The 24,246-nt window shown below is 33.2% G+C and overlaps 2 protein-coding genes across 5 annotated transcripts; one reads left to right on the top strand and one right to left on the bottom strand.

The window, feature by feature from the left end:
• Window positions 1-808: 808 nt before the first annotated feature.
• LOC148577178 (secreted RxLR effector protein 161-like) lies at window positions 809-1,384 on the top strand. The gene has a single exon (XM_088502852.1). The coding sequence runs from the start codon at window positions 809-811 to the stop codon at window positions 1,382-1,384; it is 576 nt and encodes a 191-aa protein (XP_088358978.1).
• A 6,590-nt stretch (window positions 1,385-7,974) lies between these two features.
• LOC148577177 (uncharacterized) lies at window positions 7,975-16,337 on the bottom strand. 4 transcript variants are annotated; one of them, XM_088501536.1, is made up of 14 exons: window positions 15,874-16,337; window positions 14,791-14,870; window positions 14,073-14,231; window positions 13,491-13,704; window positions 12,639-12,725; window positions 12,429-12,568; window positions 11,843-11,923; window positions 11,684-11,748; window positions 11,055-11,227; window positions 10,277-10,407; window positions 10,079-10,166; window positions 9,453-9,666; window positions 9,241-9,341; window positions 7,975-8,763 (listed from the first exon to the last, which is right to left on the bottom strand). In XM_088501536.1, the coding sequence occupies exons 1-14, from the start codon at window positions 16,039-16,041 to the stop codon at window positions 8,305-8,307; spliced, it is 2,160 nt and encodes a 719-aa protein (XP_088357662.1). In that variant the 5' UTR covers window positions 16,042-16,337; the 3' UTR covers window positions 7,975-8,304. The 4 variants fall into 4 exon arrangements, with proteins under 4 accessions (XP_088357662.1, XP_088357664.1, XP_088357665.1 ...); XM_088501538.1 differs by having other exon boundaries at window positions 14,810-14,870; XM_088501539.1 differs by having other exon boundaries at window positions 14,073-14,209; window positions 14,810-14,870; window positions 15,874-16,289.
• Between the last annotated feature and the right edge of the window lie 7,909 nt (window positions 16,338-24,246).

Below are 24,246 nucleotides of genomic sequence, written 5' to 3'. Positions count from 1 at the left end.
ATGAATTACAAATCCTTGTAAGTAGACTTCGTGATCTACAAGTGGTGATCCCTGAATCATTACAGGTTGGAGCAATTATTTTAAAATTGCCTTCATCTTGGAATGGTTATAGGAAGAAACTTTTACATCTTGGTGAGCACTTCACAATTGAGAAATTACTAAGGCATATATATATAGAGGAGGAAACTCGAAAACATGATGCTGTGTATCTCTCTCAAAGTTCTAAAGTGAATCATATTGGTGAAGACAAAACCAATAAAAAGAAAAGAAAGTTTTGAAAAGATTCAAATCAAGACATATAAAGGTTTCTCCTTATGAAATTTGGAAAGGAAGAAACTTAATTTGAATCATCTAAAAGTGTGGAGGTATTTAGCCTTTTATCGAGTTCCTGATCAAAAGAGAACCGAATTGGAGCCAAGAGTCATAAAATGCACTTTTATAGGATATGTTCAAAATTATATTAGACTTAGTGTCTAATGTAGTTGTTGAATCAAAAGAGGTAGAATTTATTGAAAATAAATTTATCAATGATTCAACTTCTAATTCAGAATATTTCCAAAATGATACTAATATTTCATAAGAAATTTATATGAAGCAACCGGAAGGCTATGTGTTACTCGAAAATGAAAAGAAAGTTTGCAAATTAATTAAGTCTCTGTATGGGCTAAAACAAGCGCTTAAACAATGGCATGAGAAGTTTGATTCAGTGGTGTTATCAAATGGCTTCTCACATAATAGTGTGGATAAATGTATTCACTCAAAATTTACTAAAGATTATGGAGTAATCATTTGTTTATATGTTAATGATATGTTAATCATCGGAACACATTTAGAAGAAATTCGTATAACGAAGGAGTATCTAACTTATAAATTCAAGATGAAGGATTTGAATGAAGTTGATACATTATTAGGCATAAAGGTGCATAAGAATGAAGTTGGCTTTACTTTAAGTCAATCTCATTATATCAAAAAGGTATTGAAAAAGTTTGATCATCTCACAATTAAAGAATCTAATACGCCGTATGATCCTAATCTTAAATTAAAAGGAAACATGGGAAGACCTATAGCACAATTACAATATGCTAGTGCTATAGGAAGTTTAATGTATGCAATACATTGTACTAGACCTGATATAGCATTTGCAGTGTGCAAATTATCAAGGTTTACAGGAAAGCCTAGCAATCAACATTGGAAAGTTATAACAAGAGTTTTTGGTTATCTCAAGAAAACCATATACTTAGGATTACATTATAGTGATTATCCCACAGTTTTAGAAGGTTATTCCGACGCAAGTTGGATTACAAATCTTAGTGATAACAAATTCACTTCAGGATGGATTTTCACCATAGGTGGTAGAGCAATAAGTTGGGCTTCAAAGAAATAAACATGTATTACACATTCTACTATGGAGGCTGAGTTTGTAACTTTATCAGTCGCAGGTAAAGAAGCGGAATGGTTAAGAAATTTGTTATATGATATAAAGTTGTGGCCACAGCAGACGACAGCCATTTCAATCTTCTGTGATAGTGAATCAACCATGTTTCGAGCATATAATAAGGTTTATAATGAAAAGTCTAGACATATAAGTTTGAGACATGAGTTTGTGAGACAACTAATAGATGATGGTGTAATTACCATCAGTTATGTAAGATCTCAAGGAAATTTAGCTAACCTTTGACTAAAGATTTGTCAAGGGATAAAATCAAAGAGACTACTGCTAAAATGGGATTAAAACCTATTATTGCTAAATGATGGGAATCCAACCTTATTCTAGTAGACCACTAGTTTCAAGGTTTAATGGGTAATAACAAGTTATTTAGCAATTGGAGCACTAAGGTATAGGATTTAGTGCTATTTACAATAAATTAGGAGGGTGAGTTTAAACTCTTAATGGAATGATAATATTATCTATCAAAAGATTCCACCTATATGAATATAAGAGTGGTGCCACTCTAATCGAGAATTTTAGAGATTTTATTCTCGTAAATATTCATGAAACCAGGATGAGCACAAAGTCATATAAGTGCTTAAAATTGTAAACTCTTGAACTTGGAGGGTATAAGTAATGTGTGTGATTTTTGGTACTAGCATATGTAGTATAGGTTTAATCGATTAGACACCTATTACTTCGTTAGAACTTTAAAATTTACACTAAAAGAATGTTTAATCTTAGTGACACATTCTTTATGCATATACTTGTATGACATTTAAATTTTGTAAATAGTGGGAGATTGAAGGGTATTTACAAATTTGATTAATTAATATTATTAATATTATTGATATTATTATTAATATTATTAATATTAATAAACGGTTACTAACCATTTAGTACCATTTGGTTGAAGGGACACAATCTTTTAAAGATTGTGTATGTTCAAAACATTGTGTTTATTGGCTAAAGGAACGCAACTCTTTAAGGATTGTGTATGTTCAAAACATTGTATCTATTGGCAATAGAAAAGACACAACCATTTGTATACGTAACTAATCATAATTGCTACGTGCAATATGTATAAATAAGTCCTTATCCACTATTTCAAATATACAAATACTAAGTGTACAATTTACTCAACTATTAAGAGATTTTCTTTGTTCAAGAGAGTTGAAAATTTCTTACTATTGCTAATTAAAAAATTCTTAGGTTTTATTGTATCCTGAGAGAGTATTTTCATCAACCCTATAACAACTAAGTGTGGGGACAAATATCTCTCTAAAGAAAGCGATTTAATCGTACCTTAAAACCACTACACAAATATAAGATTTTGTCATCTTCTCATATCATATACCCAACAGTTCCAACTATCACCTCCTTCCTGAACTATCTTTTGAAACCTTTGTCTCAATTGTCCTTCTATACTTTGCTTCTCCCACATACACAACATTTCCTCTCAACCTCATACGATTCATTTCTATTATAGCCTTCAGAGAACCACTTTTCGTTGTGTATTGAATGAACACAAAATATACATATTACCACCTTTTTGTTTTCGTGATATATAGATGTCGTTAATGCGTCCAGTCCAATTGAACAGATGAAATAATTCATTCTTCGTAATATTTTCTGAGAGATTATCAAAAAAGACAAAGAAAGACTCATTTTTTAACCGTTGGTATTTTTCTCAATTCCAAATCCTAAAATTTTTACATGTTTTCTAGTTCCCTGTGTTTCTCATCCTCTCTCTCTTTCTCTCACTCGTTCTCTCATTTTTTTTTCATAGTATTTTAATTTATATTTTATACAAATGACTCTTAGTTCGTTATTGATTTTTTTACACGGATAACGTCGTTGTATTTTTTATTAAGTAGCTAATTTTTATTGTCTTCTACTAAAACCATTTTCGTAATACACACGGAGTTCCTTCCTATATATTCTCAAATTCCAATTGGAAATTGTATCAAAACGAGGACCATTGCGCGCCGTTTTATGTAATATGGTCCCGTCCTCATTTGAGAGAACATTAGCATGTGAAACTTCAAACTTTTCCATGCAATTGCAAACCAAAACCATTGGTGCATGAATAATTAATTAATTATTCATTTATTGACCCCACCAGCAAATTAAAACGATAGGGTTAGGCAACACACCACACGTTGGTTTTCAGTTTCGTGTGAGACACACACACATACACATATTGCTTTTCTTTTCCAACATATTTTGTCCTTTGAGGATTCTGATCATTCAATTATATTCTATGCATTCTCACCAAATACCAACTCAATATTTGCTATTTTTCTCAACTACTTTAACAACACAAGTAGCATTATGTATGTTTTGTCCATGTACTTAAAACAACTCATTAATGAATTAAAAATATTTAGTTTTTATTTAAAAGTGATTTCAAGTTGAAATATTTTTTATGTTATAAAAATACCGGTACTTCGCTTTTTGTATCCAATTACTGTAATTTTAGCACAAATTTTATAAATTTTTAAAATTATTTCAAAATTAATAATTTAAATAAGCGGAAAATGTAATTTTTTTGCTACAAAAATAATTAAAATGTACCAAAACTCTTGAATTTGATAAGGAATTCATTTTTTTAATGCCAAGATATATATTCCCCATATGGTAACTATTTTTTTTTTTTTGCTTCAAAAGCTCTTCTTTGATTATATTAACAGCTCTTATGACCTATTTAGTAAAACTCGAATTTACGTTAAAACATCGCTATTGAAAAATATTTAAATAAAATTATACCATCATGGAAAAAACATGTTTTTAACAAGTTTTAAGAACCTATTCACATTAGAAACTAAATACAAATTTTGAATGTATATGCCAATCAAGGATTGTTTTAAATTGAATATATGTATAGTCCGTGGACCAATATCGCCATATAATATATACTTATCATATCTTAATATCTTATCACATGCTGATGTTGTAGATTAATTATTAATAATATTAGGCTGCCGTCGCCTCGTGATCCATTTTCAAATTTCAAAAAATTATATTTTCCATCTAATCTTGTGCCCACATATTCAACCTACCAATAATGAATAATCTTATTTGATTTTATTATATTTTCCAGATAAGTATTTAATAAGCTCATAAGACTCAAGATTAGGGGGGGTAAGACCCGGTCCAAGAACCTGAGAAATTCGTTAATCAGAGTATGTATGTAAACATGAATGATAGTCAATTAGTGAGCTTGAATTGTCACTTTATTGATTTTTTAATTTCTTTTAACAAGTTGCATTATTAACTTTTTGTTTGAATCAACTAACAATGATATGAATATTCGACTATGTTAAGTGTATACTAAAATCAGTTACAGAAGTTAGCCATTAATATAAAATATATATTGAAATATAAATACATATTAAAAATAAATTAAATCATATATATATTTATGCACAAATATATTGGTAGTTAATTTTGGTATACGAATAATATTTTTTATAAATATTTTATTAACTAAACGAGAAAGGAGAACAATCAAGTTAGCAAAGAGTTGAGTCAAATACCATCGTGCTCAAATAACGTACATAATTTGATCACATATACTACAATTTTTTTAAATTTAATAAATTCAGCTTAAGAGTTATAACTACGCTAATTCATCCTGAGATTTGATGTTATAAACTAAAATTGCCTTAAAATTCCTATGAGTTTTATTTATTTATTTTTTTACTTTTACTACGTACTATATATATTTCTTTAAGAATTTTCATAAGAGACGTAGTTAAAAAGTGTTCTATAAATAGCATGACTTGAATGAAGATTTGTGATACACATATTTCTAAAAGTGCTCAACGCGAAATTCTATTGCGTCAAAGTAAAAAGAAAAGAAAAAGTAACTTTGGCTAACAAATGAAAGAAAAAGGAAAAACACTTGCTACCGTATAACTGAAAAAAGGAAACAATCCCTATTCATATCAAAAAGACAAAAAGTAAATAAAATAGGTAATATATTTAAACATAATAACCATGTAGCAATATTATGGATCGTGAAATTGTGATATAAATACTAATAAATCTTCATCGAGATTGTGCATATACATGCATATGTCACTTCCTTTCCATAAAGAAATAAATGAAATCTAGAAGATGGATTACATTGAACGCTGTCTTAACACAATAATCTCATTCTTATTCTTAATTATAACACTGTTACATTTTGACTAATTTAGTAGATTACATATTGATAAATAATATTATAAAAATTTAATTTTAATATATTGATAATTAAAATAATTTTGTATATTTAATTTTAATTGTATAAATAATAATAAAAAATAAATTATTATATAAAAATTTTTATATTATCAATTCATTAAAATTAAATTTATTATAATAATAATAATATAAGTATTAAAACTTTATTTTCCTAGTTGATTTTTTTTCTTTTTGAGTTGTGATTTTAGATGAAGCAACCAATAGGAACCTTCCAATGTACACGTGTGCTTGTGTGTTATCTTTGACCGTTGAATCTCTATAAATTTAAAAACCACTAAGATAACAATGCACAAGCGTGTGTGTAAGAGTTGTTGAAAGAAGAAGAAGAAGAAATCAAATGAAGTTGTCAGAGTGTGGATCCGGGTGTAAGGATCATCCAAATGATAAGAGAGTACCCGGTGTGTGCTCTTCATGTTTAAGGGACAAACTCTCACAACTTTATACCAACAACCATAACACCAACAAATTTATTGACCCTACTTATTTTTATCCTTCTCCTCCTTCTTCTCCTACTTCTCCTCAACAATTTTCTTCTGGTGTCGATGTCAGTGTTTGTGCATCATCGAATAAAGTTTTATCGGGGAACCGTGGAGTCAAGTTCCGGCGAAACGCATCCCATGCGGCGGGGGATTCGGTTTCTTGTATGGTAAGTTTCAATTATGGGTTGAATTTGAAGAAGAGTAGATCGCTTGCTTTTGCTTCGAGGGGAAGAGTTAGAGAGAGGGATCATGGGAGTGGAGAAAGATGGGGAAGGAAGAAAAAAGATGGGTTTTGGTCAAAGGTTCTTAAGTTGACTAATAAAAAGGACTCCAAGAATTCCATCACTCAAATGGAAGGACGAGCTTAGTGGTTTCTTTTTTATTTTATTTTCCACCAAACAAAAAAGGGTTGGTGGTGATGTTTATGTTGCATATAATATCATAATTCGGTGGATTTCAAGTTTGGCTCGCTGTGGACCAAAAAATAAAAGGAAAAAGGGAACTTGGAGTCTTTCTTTCTTTACATTTCGATTGCAAAAGGGATATTATCATTGTAATTTGAATCCGAATCCTCTAGGATTTTACTATTAGATTAATAAAATTATTTCATTCATATAATACTGAAATCTATTGCTTTTTCCTCTGAATAAAATTCGCAGCCTAGATCTTAGTCAAGTACTCTTGAATCCAGCTCTGTGCTGTGGAATTTAGCAGAGGTTATGTGTGGTCTCACGGTTTGATGCTATTGCTGCAAAACTGTTCCAAGTTCCAACCACATCGAACAATTAGATATCAATCACAACAACACAATACAACAAATCTATATCCTACTAGACGGGATCGGCTACCAGATTAAACAATGTCATTTGCATTGTGCTTTATTATGTATCATGTCTACAGTAAGAATATTGATTCGTAAATCTCCTTTGTCCACCTCTTGTATGATCATTTTAGGCCTTTCTCTATTATTCGTCACCTGAAATGAGATTATATCATCTTTTTTAGAATAGGCACTACTTCAACCTTCTCTGTTATACTTTCATTTCTTGTTTTGTTCATACCTATATCACTACTTATCCATCTCAACATCTTCATCTTTGTCACACTTAACTAGATATCAATCACACTTGGATAAAATCTTACTCGCTTCTTGCATCTCACTCCACAGCCTACACCAATTCCTAGATAGATGTCTCCTAACAGGGATGACAATGGACGAATTTTGGCAATATCTGATCCTGCTCGGTCTTATGTTTTCCTATTCAGATTTTGACTCACTCCTACTCATGTGCATTGGAAATTTGTACTCTCACTCTTTAAGTATTTACCCATCTTAAATATACTTTTGCCATTGTTTTAGTTTGTATTAATAAAATTTAGAATATAACATCAAAATACATGTATGAATGAATAACAATATACATGTATGTTTAACAAAAATCGTATTTATAACATTATGTTTTTATATTAATTTTTTTATGGAATAATTATCATTATATCATATATGTATTAGATGGATAAAAGCGATTTTACAACTCAGCCGGTGCTGGATTGGATAATTATTTCATCTAATCGTGTTGGGACGAGACGGGTACCCGAAAGTTCAGATGGTGTTACCATCCTTAACTCCCAAGTCCCAACCCACTTTAATTGCAACCGTAGAGAACTAGTATTTAGCCAGAATTTGGATTTTATTTCATCTTATACCCAATTGGGGGAGTAAATTCACAAGAAAAAGTACGAAATAAATCTCAAAAAAAAAAAAAAAGAAAAAACAATAGTGCTCGATAGCTGCTAAATCATGAATCTAAAAAATGAAATTCCGAATCCAAGCCAGACAACATTTCATTGCAATCAACTGGTACAATTTGTATTCTTTCACCACTGGATGGATGTTTTTTGTATGAGATATGATTTCTAATGTATACAAGTTCCTGTGTAGCACAATATCAATATATCTTTCCCATGCCCATTTTACTCTGAATTGGGGAATTAGTTATAATTCACTTCTGTGAACATCAACATTTACGATTTTCCCATTACTGTACATGATATTATGGAATATGGACCACCATTCCCAATGTTAAGAGAACGTGCACATTCTTCCCAAAAGGAACCACATGTATTGTGCCTCCGTCACAACTCTCAATTATCATCATGATAATTAACTTGATCCGAGGAAGGCTTTTTGAGTTTCTGAAATATTTCATCAAGGGATTCAGAAGAGGAAGCATGGGAGACATTATTTTCCTGTATTTGTGTTTGTCTTAACGGCATAAATTTTTTGGCTCCTATGTTGGCCTTAAAATTCTGAAAACCTGTCTTCATGTTTTGCCAAGTCGAAGACAAACCCAAAGGTGGTCGTCCCATGCTATGACTCGAACTATCATTTCCTTCATCGAGCTCTGAATTCGAAGAAGCCGCCATGGCTTCCTCGGGTTTCGGTTTACCCTGCTCCCTAATGGCAGCATACTTGTTGCTGATAGCCTCCCTGCTCGAACCATATCTACTGCTTGTTTCTTCCTTCCAAGTTTTAGAGAGACTTCCATTTGTTTCCTCGGAGATTAACTTGGAACTTGTCTTCATTTCGATGCCATTCGTCTCCTAAACAAACAAGGCATGAGGTGAGTAGAGACTTGTTGCAATAGAGAAATAGTAGTCTCTATTGAAACAACAACTAGGTTTAATTTAAATTGGATATGTTAGATGACAAATTAAAAAGGATAAAGTATGTTTTTTGTCCATAACGTTTGTGCTTTTCTTCAAAAATACCAACGTTTAATTTGATTCAATTTTAAACCTAAAATTTTTTATTCATTCAATTTTGTCTCTAACATTTTCGATTTGTGTCAAAGTTATCCCTGGACATTTTCAATTTTATCCCTAATGTTTTAGATGAAGTTAACCACCAAGGATAATTTTGACACAAATCGAAGTTAGGGACAAAATTGAATGAAATTAAACATTAGGGGCATTTTTGGAAAAAAATCACAAACCTCAGGAATAAAAAGCATACTTTATACCCAATTAAAAAATAAAGTAAAATTCGTTTCCACTTTTTTGGGGGCATGTCCATGTTACCTTAAAATTGTTGCCTGATTCAATATCAACACCATTGAAATTCCTTGCCAGTGGAACAACCAGCTCCCCTACTTTGTGACCTTGTTCAAGCCAAGACCGCTCTGCAAATAACACAACAATAAATAATGTGCAAGTATCAGAAAATCATTATTTAATACTTCTGATATTGTATTTCTGTCCTTTAACAGCATTGTAAGTCCTCACTTACATACCCTTTTTAAGAATAATTATTCCAGATGGATCAAACCCATCCCTATCCTCAGCTTCGGTTTTGAAGATATATCTCTTCCAGCTCCCCAGAAAGGAGAACATTCTGTCAAAGAAGTTGCTCGCAACCAAAAGTGTGTATACAACCATAATAAGTGGATAGATTTTGTTAAACTTATCGCCAAAGAAAGGGACAGCATTGTCAATGTTCCCCATTCGCTGCAATAATAGCCACATTGTGTAGCCGGTTAAAATGAAATACCAAGAAGGAAGTAAACATGTTCTGATGAAAAATTTAGACTTCAGATAATTTAGCAGTTTCTAGCCCACTTTGAACGAACATACAATTTGTGTAAAACTAAATACAGAACAGTAAAATCATGGTATGCTCAGAAAAATAAGTTATTTGTATCTAGAAGAGAACATAAAGAAGAGGAATAATATTAGGCAAATAAACCTATGAATACATAGTAGTATAGTTACAGTCTGTGACAGTCATGTAACATGTTATGCATCCAATGATTCGGACTATGAAACAGTTATTTCCAGGATTATTAGGACGCAACAGAAAGTTATTCACAGTAGACAACAATGCAGCGATTTCAGTCCATTTATAAGATAAAGAAATTACCCTCTCAAATACAGTCACTTTCTTATGACCGAGACGAATGAGATTAAGAAAGTTGTAAGAGATTGGGGGAGCATAACGAGCCACCATCCTGGGAAAAGTAAAATGAGGATACTGTGATTCATTTCGTAATTAAGAGCAACAAGTAACAAACATAAAGGGTAGTGGGAGTAGTAATGTAAATGAATAAATAATACTTACGAACATATCATAAGCAAGTTAACTGAGCTGGTTTGTCTGGGTGTCAATGAGTAGAACATCAACATTCCAATTTTGAACAACGAATAATATGTACAGACGCACATGTACATGAGAGGAATAAAAGCAAACACCTAAGGAAGAAATTGAAGATACAATGTCATGCAACCTTTTGAAGACCAGAGAGTCACCAGAAACATTAAATAACGTGTGATTCAAATTATTACAATTTACGAATAAAGTAACATCTGACAGTACAGGGACAACAAAAGAAACATGTAAGCAGTTGCAATGGCCTTGTTCGTGATGCTACCGTAGCTGCATAGAAGTACCAATTAAAAAGCCTCTGGATCATTTTTTTTTTTTTTGAGAGAGAGAGAGAGAGAGAGAGCTAAATAGGCAGAGGAGAAATAATAGACTTCAGATTTCCTTAAAATGTTATATCGAGTCACCGGCACATGAAGGCCAGATGATAGAACAAACTATCAAAAATCATCAGAGCAACAAGAACAGCATGCATGGATTGAATTCTTTATTTAGTAAATGCATCTCTTCCAAAAGTCAAGATTTGTTGCACATATTAGTTCTAGGGGTATGTCTCCAATCATTGATAATTCAGACTCCAAACAATTCAATGAGTTATTTTCTGTTTCATAGTATGCATGCATGGCTCAAATCTTCATAAAAATCTTTCTTTTCAATATGTCAGAAAAAAAAATTGTATACAGCATCTCAATGTTCAAATTAGAGAAAACCAAAATCTAAGACAAACTTGGTCTACCTGCACAAACACCTCCTGTCCTCCAACAGATTTTATAAGAATGGAGAAAAGTGATAGATCAACACTGGGCAGAAGAGTTGCCTCTGCGAAAAGAATCGCAACAGACATGGTACCGAGGATAACAGCCAGGCCTTTTGCAACTTGTTTACTCAAAATGCATCGCCAGAAAAATTCTGCAGAGAATAATTAGAACTCAAATCTCAAAATATTGCATACTCATCAAAAGAGATGTAGGTTATAGGAATAATTATATGAACTATTACCTACATGACAAAAATTTTAAAATCGGTCCCAACATACGCAATTATTCGTAAAGAAGTCCCTAAAATCAAATAGAGTCACAGCTTTGTGGACTGGTCACCCTATGGGGCTACCACCTACCGGAGTATGATCTAACTAAAGAAGCCCACTACCTAATGCCATAAATGAAGTTGATTGGCTTGTGGATAAACGAGAGGATTCAAATCCATGTTTAGGGACTGGTATGGAAACAAAACCCAAAATTGGTGACACATAAAAAGCAGATTTTTAACCAATTAAAAAAGGTCACTGCTACTGCAGATGCAGCGAAGAAACATTCTGTGAAGTTAGGAAGAAGCGGGTGGCTAAATAATGATTCTCACAATTACCTAAAGTATCAAATAGGGATCCCAACTTGCCAGTCCGAGCAGGTCTAATGCTTGAATTATATTCCCTGAAATTAAAGCATAAATTGTCGAGTCATCTGGAAGAACATGCAATATATTATAAGACAACATCAGAGTGAAAAAACAAAATTTGAACCAAACCATCCAGTTGAGATGCGCCGTTCATAATTCTGAATTGTATCTTCCAATTCAAGGGCTTCAAGTACATAAGTCACATACTCACTGCATGAGCAACAGCATTAAATAAAATTTGGCTATTGCTGAAGGAAAATTTTAAGTGACCTTAGTTGCAAGGATGTTAAAAAGAGCTACAACTAAATAATTAAGAAGCCAGCATATCCACTCTCACCATACATAAAATCAATGATTCTAATTCTATAGTAAGCATGAAAGAATACACTTCACCATAGGATAGCATAAAAAAGCCAGGTTTTACAAGGTCACTTATATTTGTAGAAGCTATGAAGCAAAAATGAACTTTCCCATGTGCAAGTAAAAACCAAAATATTGAAATTAATAAGCAGAATTAACCAGAGAAATTATAAGATTGATTAGTGTATTTACTTTAAATGAGAAAGACCTAATGAAGTGATATGATGGGTGTTTATCGTAATTCTAAGACCATAAATTGAATCTACACTAACTGCTGATGTATTAGACACCATATTCCAGAACAACCTCAAAAGTAAATAACACCAATAAGAGGCGGGATTGGTCATCTTCTTACCTTTTATATCTTTGATACTCCTCAGAAGCACTCCGAAGATGACGCCTTAATGTTGCCATTGACTTCCGATCTGTATCATAATCCATATCATTTTCCCCTAATTGACCACCTTGTGGTTTGAAGGAGGGGTCTTCCCTAAACTGAAATTCTAAAGGTTAAAACTTGTATAACCAAGAACAAATCCTTAATCAAATGATGTAATATCTTTACCATTTGAGCAATCATATCATCAATGACATTCATATACGGCCGCAAAGGATCACGCTTGGACATTTGCTTCGATGTTGCTTGAGCAACCTATAGAAATAAAGCAATAAACCTCAAGCTCCACAATTTTTTCTTGGATTAAGTGTGTAGAATAAGGACGCATTTTTGTCTGAAAATCTATCCTTATATTACATCCTCCTCTAACTCACACAAACAAATAAAAATAATGATAATTTCTACATGTGATGCTCCATGTACAGAAAAGATAGTCAATTCCAATAATATAGGATACACCAAAACTGCCACCTATATACTTCTGACAAGCATTAATACTTGCGTAAAATGGCAAAGGCAACTTATGAAGTTGCCTGGTTATAAATTGGAATCAACAACCCCCTTAATAGTCTTCCAACAGGTCACAAACAATCTATTTGTTTTTGCTAAGAAAGAGAAGGGGAGAACCAAGACAACAGATACTAAACAGAAAACAAAAATCAGCTCCATGAAGAACAATTCCTACTTTGAATATAAGTTTCAGAATAACTATATGTTTAATGTACCAATAACTTATATAAATCCAACTGGTGCAGCCAACTAGTAGCAAAGGTTCTACAGTCAGTTTCTTTTAAAAAAATATATATAAGAAACGACTCAAACAAGAAAAGTCCATCGGAACTTGGGTGCGAGTACAAAACATTAAGGAAAGCTAACAAGGTGGGTCAGCTAAATTGACCAATTGACTACATTGGACTTTATCAAAATCCAAAACTTTCAATAAATCCATTTATACTGATTCCTTTTGTAATGGTAAAATTATATAACAAAATTTCCTAAGAACTTTATTTAACCACTTACAACAATAGCATTTGAAAGTTCTTGGTGAGCATCATCAAGTTTGACAGCCATTTTGGCAATTTTGTGAGAAAGAACTTTTTGGCGGGTGGTCCAGTCAGCATTTACCCAAATGGTTTTAGGAATTTCACTTAAACCAAAGCCAAGAAGAAATGCACCAGTAACAAGTCCAAAAGTATTTGAGCAAGCCATAGCAAATCCCAAAAGACCTCCTTTCCTGTTTACACCAAAGTATAAACCAACTAGAGCTCTCGTTGAGGTAATAAATAATTAAAAACAAAAATAAAAATAGGAAACAGGATTTATATTGTTTTCCTAATTTCCAATTTTTCCTATTTAAAATCATGAGACTACAAACAAGAAAATAAAAACCACATAAGCCTTTGATTTTTATGCATGCCTTTAAGGAAACCGTATATACAGTCAAAAACAAGAATATTAATATTAAAAAACCAAGGAAAGAAATAAAAATAAAGATATAAGATGGTATTACTAACTTAGGGCGAACATCATACTACAACCAACTAAAATCTACATTTAAAAAAAGTTTTAGAAAGGGTTAAAGGATAAGAAAAGAGAACCAACCAGGTCTTGTGCATCATAATGAGAAGAATAAGCCCAAACAGGCCAATGGATCCCACAATTAGATAGAAGAGCAAATTAGCATGTACACTAGTCTTCAATCTTTCTGATACAGTGAAATCCCCAGCATCTTCGAAACCCTGAATAAGGGGCACCACAGCCCTGCTTAGGATAAATAATTTAAAATGAGGAAATTTGCATCTCTAATATGTAAATTTTACTTAAATAATTCCTTGAAATAATCATGCTTAGTACAAAGGCAAGCATATGAGAGCAACACAAAGCAAAATAGCATTTTGGCCACATACATAATATCGCTTAAAATTTACTATTGTAAATAATAACCAAATCATGTTGTGCAGTTCACCATTTCTTCTGGTAAAGTTCAAAGTATGATCTGTAGTGGGAAAAAGGTCAGCATGCATTGTGCCTTACATAAGGAAATTGAGTAGAAGAGATACCAACAGATAGATAGTGCCAAGTTTCCAACCAAAAGAAAAATAACACTAATCTAATCATGAGTGCCTATGAAGGTTATATACATTCACATCAAATAGTTACTTTGACTTGATTTGATCAAATATCGTACACATGACAAAGTGCACAGACAGCTTACTCAAAACAAGTTCTGGAAGTGTGCTCTGTTTGGCAATGAGAGCAGAAAAACAGTCATATGTGGAAGTGATGCAAACATATAATAAATTCTTTACATTAAGCGTACCAAGTGAGCAAAAACGTACTCCAATATGACCAGCTCCAAAAGAAAGAAATGCCTCTGTTTGTATGTTGAGATGACAATGTCTGCATGTGTAATAAAAAAATCATTATATAAATATTATTAACAAAAGAAGGATATTACAAAGGACATGGAGGATAAAGATCCTCAATATGATGTATAAAGACAAATTAACCACACTACTCCTTATCTTATAGTTCCAAGCATCTTCCATTTAAGAAGGAAGGGGAAAATAGCTACTTTAGTAGCTCAAGAACTATTTAGTCGAAGTAGATTGCAGCAAAGTGACCATGAATGACAACTTTGATTTAATTGATACAAGCTAAACTACAAAATAAAAAGTCATACAGCTGCCTTGCCCACAAAACGAATGTAGCATAAATATTTTCATCACTCAGTACAATTCTTAAAGTAAATTGCTCTACACTCATGCTTGTAAATCTTTCTTCCAGCTTCTAACTTAAAACCCAGATATCAAGAACATCTTCATGCCCAAGTAATTTCCAAAAGTTAAGACTACCTAAGGCGGAAACATTGTCTGGATACTGCTACACATTCGCTTCCATATACCATTACCAGCATCTAGGAATTATGTTAAAAGCAATCTAATACCTGCATTTGTTCCCTCGGTTTTAAAGCGATTCAATCTCTCACTACAACCATTTTCGTTCGCGAACCTTATCTCCCCCCTCCACCCACCAGGCGCCAGGCGCATTCACATCAGTTGTATAGAGTTCGGCGAAATAGAGTCCAAGTGAATTTAAATGCTTGGAATGGCAAAATTATGATTAAACTAAATGGTTAGTGATAGAACACATTACATTCATCTCTTCCTACCAAGCAGAGGGGTTTGGGATGGAATCAAGTTTTATCAAAACAACAAGCGTAACAATTACTAGCTGGTAGTTAAGATCGATTCGACTCCCTTAAACTCTAATTCCTTTATCAAACAAAGCTAGCAATTATGCAATCAAGCAATCCAGCTCAACACAGTTGCAAGCGATGAACAAGAACGAAAGCAGATCGTGAATTGAAATCGGAAGAAGAGAAGAAGGGTTTGAAACTTACATCCCAAATGTCGGCGGGGACGAGGATGATGATGGAGAGGGAGCAGAACCAGGTGTATCCGACGGTGAAGAGGACGTAGCGAGGGACGTGGGGCCCAGCGAAGTACCTCAGAGTCATTACCACCATACCCGTCGTTAGAGGCAGCGAGATCAGGTAAAACACCCACATCTCTCCCTCCGATGCGCGCAACACAACACAAAGTAGTCGGAACTCAGAAGGATCCTTACTCCTTAGCTTAATTAATCGGTTGTTAGGTTAAAAGGCTTTGAAAGTTAGTTACCACGGTGGGGACGCCACCGCCGCGTTTTATTTCTCCGGCAAGATTGGATCCGGGGGTGGTGCTGTTGTTTCAATGTTCAATTGTTTATGGCTTATTGTGTTTGTTGGTTAGGTCTCCCTGATACGTAACAAATCGTATGGAAAGCGTAACTGCACTCGCACTTTGTCTTGTGTCCTGCACTTCTGCTGTTTTTTTTTTTTTTTCTTTTTTTAAAAAAGCTTAACCACAAGAAATGTCACAGAATTATTTAAATGCTAACAAAAATACACTCAAATTTTATTATGGACAAAAATATCTTTAAATAATTTAAAAACATAACAATAATATCCAATAATAAATATATATTTTTAAAAACTACTTTAAAAATTAAATTTTAATACAATTTTTTATAAATATGATTATAAAATAAGATATTATTATACATACAAATTAGTAATTTTTCGTTAAGTATATATTTTTTATAATTTTTTTGTTAACAACTAATAATACTTTTAAAAAATCACAAAATAATATATATTTAATAAAAAACACCAAATTTTAAGAATAATAATATCTCATTTTTTTAATCATGCTTGCAAAATATTGCATCGAAATTTAATCTCTAATGTAATTTTTGAGAAATACATATTTAATGTTAGATAGAAATACATATTTAATGTTAGATAACATTAAATATATATTTTTCAAAAAAATACATTAGAAATTGAATTTTGATGTAATTTTTTACAAGCATGATTAAAAAATGAGATATTATTATCTTTAAATTTGGTAATTTTCGTTGCGTATATATTTTTTGTAATTTTTTGTTAACAACTAATAATATTTTTAAAAAATCACAACAAAATATATACTTAAAAAAATACCAAATTTTAAGAATAATAATAATATCTCATTTTGTTAATTATGCTTGTAACATATCATATTAAAATTCAATCTTTAAGACATTTTTTAAAAATATATATTTACTGTTAGGTATTGTTGTTGTGTTTTTAAATTATTTAAAGGTATTTTTGTCGATAATAAAATTCGGGTATATTTTTGTTAGCGTTTAAATAATTCGAAAGCATTTTTGTTGGTTAATCCTGCAAAAAAAAATGTTAATTGTTTGAAGTATAATCATGAATTGGAAATAAAGGCTAAACAGCTACTTTGGCCTCTTAGAATATTTAAATTTTGACTTAATGATATAAAAGATGGTAAAATTAAAGAATAAAGTTTTACATTTAATAAAAATATTTAGAGATCTGCTATATATATAAGTCTTTTTGCCATATAAGTTTATACAAGTTAATCATAATCCAATAAAATTCACTTTCATAATGCACGCGTGAAATCACGACGTTCCTCCTCCAACGTTTGTATTCCGCGTTCCTCCTCCTCCTCTTTCTTCTTCTTCTTCTTTGTGCTCTTCCTCATTTTTCTTCGCGTTCCTTCTTCATATTCCCGTGTTTTATCCTCTTGGTCATTTTTTTAATTGTTGTTGTTGTTGCTGCACTTTTTTCCTCTTCCTCTTTCTGTTAATTTTGTAATAATATGTATTTTTTTAGAAGGTAAAACAAGAAGGAAAAGATGAATAAGAAGCAGCAGAAGATGAGGAGGAAAAAGAGGAAGAGTTTTGAATTATGCAGAATTTATCAGTAGAAATCCACCGAAAATTCTTAAATAATACATCTAAATGTCTTAGTTTTACCCCGAAATTTGCTGCAACTATACAAAAATGTTTTCTCTAATGCTGCATTTTTTTCTTCTTCTTTTTTTTTCCTTCTTTCTTTCTTTTTTTTAGTTGAATGAATGTAAGTTCATCCTCTTTCAAGTAATTTTACAGCATTATGTATTTTTTCTTCTTTTTTGTTTGATTTTTTTGTTTTTTTCTTGTTAAGAAAGAGTAAAAGAAGAAGAAACTTGAGAAGGTAAAACAAGAAAGAAAAGATGAATAAGAAAAAAAGAAGATGGTGGTGATGATGATAAAAAAAAGAAGAAGAAGAAGCAGAAGATGAGGAGGAGGAAGAGGAAGAGCTTTGAATTATGCAAAAGTTTTCTTAGCTAGGAATGCCTCACAGATGCTGCCCTCAATCCGAGCTCTATTCTTCATGATTCGCTTGAATGAATCAATCATCCTCTCAAATGGGTACATCCATCGAAATTAGACCGGCCCATATAGTATTGTTTCGTACGGTAGGTGGAATGTTAAATGTTTCATAACGTCAAAAAAAGTTAGAAGAAATATCCTCTCTAGCTTACAAAGTATGATGAGAATATTCTTGTCAATGACTGTGAGGTCATTAATATTAAGTTTTGTAGCACATAACTCCCTAAAAAACTTACTTATTTCTGTGAGGGGTTTCTAGATGTTGGTTGGAAGTTTTCTGAATGCGACCGGAAGCAAAGACTCCATGAATACATGATAATCATGACTCTTCAACCCAGCAAGCTTATCCTATGACACGTTTGCACACCTGCCTAAGTTAGAGACATAACCATCAGAAAATCTTAATCCTCTAATCCACCTACAAACATTTTGTCTCTGGTCCTTCGTTAGAAAGAACACCGCCTTTAGTTTAACCCACCGCCCATTATTATTGTAAAAAACAAGAGACCAATCTAAAGAAAGTGTTTTGTGTATTATTCAATTTGAGAAAAAATACAATGTACAAAGTATCAAACTTCGCCCATAGAAGCAGTGGGAGCGGGGTCCCAAACATCAGAGTGAATGAGATCAAAACAAGAGCAAGCAAAAGAGGAATTATTGTGAAAAGATAAAGCAGGTTGTTTGGCAGTTTGACAAGAAATGCAATCAAAAAATTCATTTGGAACCTGACCCAAAACACCTTGAGACACAAGAGGACGCAATTTTCCTAAGGAGCTGTGGGTAAGACGTTGATGCCATAAGTGAAGGGTAGATGGAGAAGAAGCAGCACAGAGATTTGGTACAGGAGGAATATGAAGATTTTCGAGTTCAAACAACCTTCCGACCTTATGCCCAGTCCCGATGATTTGTCCCCGTCCGAGGATCTATACACGACAACAAAAAATGAAAAAAGTGACATCAAAATCCAGATCAACAAGTTGACCAACAGAAATAAGATTAAAGTTTAATTTGAGAATATAATAAGTGTCAGAAAGATTAAGAGTCGACTGGGAGATAGAACCCTTGTATGTTGCATGCAAGAGGGAACCATTAGCAGTATTGACAGAAGGTGCATTTGTAGTGGTAGACAGAGACGAGAAAAGATTACGCAACAGAGACATGTGATTAAAGCAACCCGAGTCAAAATACCATTTAGAATTACCTGGAGGAGTCGAAAAAGCAGCAGGGGTATTATCAGAAAGGGAGAGAAGATGCTGAAGAAGAGACGCAATATCAGATAGAGAGACAGGAGACGGGTTGAGAGGAGTAGAGGTGATCGATTCAGTAGTAGCAGCAACAGTAGAATCAGGCACAATCTTAGAGAAGTTGGGACGAGAATGACACTTGAGTTGATCAAGACGTGGTGTGCGAGTAGGACAGATAGTAATCAAATGTCCCGAGAGCTTGCCATAATGGCAGAACAACTGTGAACAATGGTAACTAATGTGACCTTTTTGGTGGCATGTGCGACCTTCAACAAAAGGACAGTCAGAGAAGAAGTGCCCGGAACTATTACAGTTTCGACAGCATTTATCCTTTCTGTCTGTGGCAGTAAAAATATTTGACTTTTCTATAATAGTAGACACATAGATCAAAGAGAGGAGAGAAGACTGCAATTTCGGAGAAAAAAAAGGAAAAATCGAAGTGTAGAATCGAACATAGCTCACCAAAAAACCTTAGGGAGAGTCCCACTGTCTGCCACGTCAGCGGCCACGTCAGATGCCACGTCAATAGCCACGTCAGCCAAGAAGGACACATGGCAGCGTCGGAAGGTTACACGTCAGTGACACGTGGCAGCGTCTAGATGGAGGAAGGAAACACGTGGGTCAGCTAACCAGATCGGGTTGAGTCCATGAGCGGGCCGTCGGGTTGGAACGGATCAGCTGCAAGGCGACATGTGTATGGCTTTGGGCCGTTTGATCGAAGGCCCAATCTAACTGCTCAAGATGAATCTGGAAAGAGATGAACTTGGTGGCGGCAGCGTCTTTCGACGGTTCATGGAGGCGCGTCCGGCAGGCGGATGGCGGCGAGGCGAACATGGTGGTAACGAGAGTGACGAACCAAAGCGTCGAAAAGTAAACGAAAAGTGAGGCCAAAGAACATTGTCGGAGAAGGAAAAACAACGGGGATATGAACTAATTTTCATAGAAAAAAAAAACCTATGCTTTGATACCATGTTATAAACAAGAGACCAAATCTAAAGAAAGTGTTTTGTGTATTATTCAGTCTGAGGAAAAATACAATGTACAAAGGGTATGTATAGCTGCTAGAAGAATCAAAGTAATAAAAGCATAGAATCCTACAATTAATATACAGATACGCTATATAAATACAAATGATATTAATTGATCTAATTTGATTCTGATTATTCTCTTAACAATTATGTCTAAGTTCAAACTGGCCGCCTGCAAATGTCCATCAAGTCTAACATAGCCTTATCGTTGTCCTTTGTTTGCTCATCATCCATTATTGTGTGCATAATGTTATCAAACACATTTTTTCAATGTGAATCACATCAAGACAATGTCGAACCAAGTTGTCTTTCCAATAAGGCAACTCCCAAAACATACTCCGTTTAGTCCAATTATGCTCCCTGCTATATCTTGGAGGTCTCAGACCTGTCCCGATATCGATGATCCATAGAATTCTTTTGACATGCTGCAAACTTGCCTACCATACAACTTCACAGGTGCCTCTTCTTGTTCAGTTTTATTCTTTTTGAACGAGTCCTTATTGCGCCAAAACGGATGATCCATGTCGAGAAATCTTAGAAGACAATCAAAACACAAATTCTTACCGCCATTTGTCAACCAAAATGCTTATGTATCCTCCATACAAATGGGACATGTCATTCAACCCTGAGTAAACCAACCCAACAACATGTCGTATGCAGGAAAGTCATTAATGGTTCACATTAACACAACCCGTAGTTGGAAGTTTCTCTTTGTCGAGATATCATACGTTTATACACCATGTATCCACAACTCTTGTAACTCGTCCACCAAGGACTGCAAAGAGACATCTATTTTGGCCTTTAGATTGCTGGAATCAGGTATGATGCAAGTTAGGAACATGTATGGGTCATTCATGCACATTTTGAGACTCAGGTTATAAGGTTTCATGACTACGGGTCAACAAGAGTACGCGTTACTGAAATTAGAATTCGGTGCAAATATGTCAGAACACAAAGCTAGTCTAACGTTCCTGGGCTTGCTTGCAAATGTAGGATGGATCCAATCAAAATACTTCCAAGCTTTTCCGTGTGACAGATGCTTCATGATTCCATCATCTCTCTTGTTGCTACTATGCTAGGTCATGTGAGGGGCTGGACTCATCGATTCATACAATCATTTCAACCTATGGATTAAGGGCATGTAGTATATCTGTTTAAGTGGAATTCTCTTTAACTGACATTTACCAATCTGTTTCCTCTCAACTTAGAATCTCGGTGATCTACAAAATTTGCATTCATTAAGGTTTGTATCCTTCTTGTAGTACAACATGCAACTATTCAAATAACAATCAATTTTCACCACATTTAGACCCAATTTCAAAACTAGCTTCTTTGCTTTGTAGTGGTTTTGGGGGATGCCAGATGACCTGATGAGCAAAAATCGAAGCTCACATATACTAGCAAGTGCACCGGATCGCACAACTAATACCACAGTGAGTGGATATCGTTCTCATGAAGATTAAAGGATTGAACAAGCAATTATCATATTAAAATCATAATTAGATTAAAATAACCTGGATTGATGAGGAATCTTAGAATCTTGGATGCTTGCAGACAGAGACTTGAAATTTGAATTGAGAAAGACAGTGGAGAGTCAAGGGCTTTGGAGATGCTTATGCTCTTAGGAAAACCAATCTTGTTTATTTATCTTGAAATTTGCAAAGATCTTTCACGACAAAACCTTTAGTAACTGATTTACAATTCCTTGGCTCCTCAGTTTTTCAAGCATTAATTAGACATCACTTTAATTAATTAAGATATTAAGTACAAAAACTGAGTTTAGATTCAAATAGGATTTAAAAGTAGTCTTTAGGTCGAATTACGTCACGTATTTAAGCTAATTTTGTCCAGTTAAATCTTAAAAGAAAACATGATTTCAAAAGTTGTTCTAATCCAAATTATATATCACTTATTCAAAATTAGAGTGATTAAAAATCATGTCTATGTCGCACATTAATTAAACCATTATTCCTAGCCGAGTTCAAATAGTCATGTGAGAGAGTTTTCAAGCTATAATTCAAATATCAAATTTTTCAATTATAATAAAAGAATTCAAAAAGAGATTTGAATATCTTTTAATACCACTAATTCGAATGAAGAACGAATAACTCAATCATAAAATAGATCAATGCAAGACTTCAAAATGAAATAAACTTTGATTAATCATCCATAGAAAACATATACAGAGCTCCTAACTTTGACCAAGAATTAGTTACCCATGAAAAATAAAAGAAAAACACGATGAAGATATGCTGACGAGAATTGAATTTGGATGCTAAGATCCTCCTCCCGATTGCCCCTCTTGTGAGCTACGGTCACTTATTTATAGACAACTGTGAGTATCATTTTTTGGTTTTTTGAAAAGAAAGTCAGGTCGCATTATCTGTTTGCAAGTCATTTAGGTTTGGGTTAGAATTGGTAATAAAATTACAGGATTTCAATTTTAATTTAGAATTGACTTCTTACATGTAATAATATCATTTTTGTTGCATGACAGGTTCTTCAACCATTAAAGTGAGGGACGAGCGAACTGGCACAGTTCATTTAGTTGGTTCCCACTATATATCTTCTGCTTGCACTTTAACTACCAATCGGGTGATGATGACCTTGTTTCTAATTGCACTTCTTCACAAGTTGATTCATTGAAATGGAGCAATAATATAAATATATATAACACAAGTCCAAAATTATGGTTAAAGGAATTGAAAATAGAAATAACATGAAAGCTATTAATGGAAGAAACTTAGTCTTTAGGAACCCTCCAATGATTTGTAAATGTGATTTCAAGGAATATCAGGGCTCTTACCATTGGGAACCTTTAATTTTAGTTCCTGTTATTTCTTTTTGTGGTGGGGGTGGGGAAAGGAGGAGTTTGGGGTTTAAATTTTGCTCCCGATGGGGGAATTTGTAAATTACAAAATCTTACCAATTGTATATGCTATTAGAGTTTAATCTTAGCAGCATAGCATGGCATGGGTCCCAAATTAATACAGAATAATGTCCTATAAATTAAGCGTATTTGGTCCTCATCATTTTCATTTTTCTCATACAAATCAACGTTATGGTTCGAAACGTAAATATCCAATTCTAAATTTCGCTTTGTATATTATGGCAACAGCCAACAGGGGCTAATTTTATTTACCTTTGAAAACTTTTTTTTTTTTTTGTGGAAACTCATGTGCAGTTAATTTTATGTGAAGTTGATAGTTGAAAATAATTAAATGATTTGACAAGTTTGACTAAATTGTCATCTAACGATTTTCAGCTATCAACTTCACATAAAGTTAACTGCACTTGAGTTTTGATCACTTTATAAATAAGTATTATGAGTTCTTGAGTATTTATTTATGTAAGTAATAGTCCGGTAGTCACTTACCTTGAACCAAGTCATCAGTAGTTTCCAGGATAAATTCTCTCTGTTGGCGAACATTTACTGGGGTTGTGTTTTTTATATTCATATGATTTCAATATATTTTGGACAAATATAAATAATTAAGTAGAATAGATATACCTTTGTAATACTTGCATTTATAACATTCAATTTTTACATAAAAACATGTATTTACTTTTTATGACAAAAAATTATTAATCTTCCGTATTGTCTCTTTTTTGCTTGATTCATTCTAAATTATTGTAAAATGCCACTAACAAGTTAAAACATTTTGTGGTAGGTAAAATAAGTAAGATAAAGAGAGGAAAACATCTTTAGCGAAGAGAGTACCATAACAATGA

This window comes from Arachis ipaensis, chromosome B1 (assembly GCF_059453495.1).
Source record: "Arachis ipaensis isolate K30076 ecotype BB chromosome B1, ASM5945349v1, whole genome shotgun sequence".
Lineage (NCBI taxonomy): Eukaryota > Viridiplantae > Streptophyta > Magnoliopsida > Fabales > Fabaceae > Arachis > Arachis ipaensis.
The sequence above is the reverse complement of the archived record's forward strand: the minus strand, read 5'-3'. Positions and strand labels throughout refer to the sequence as shown.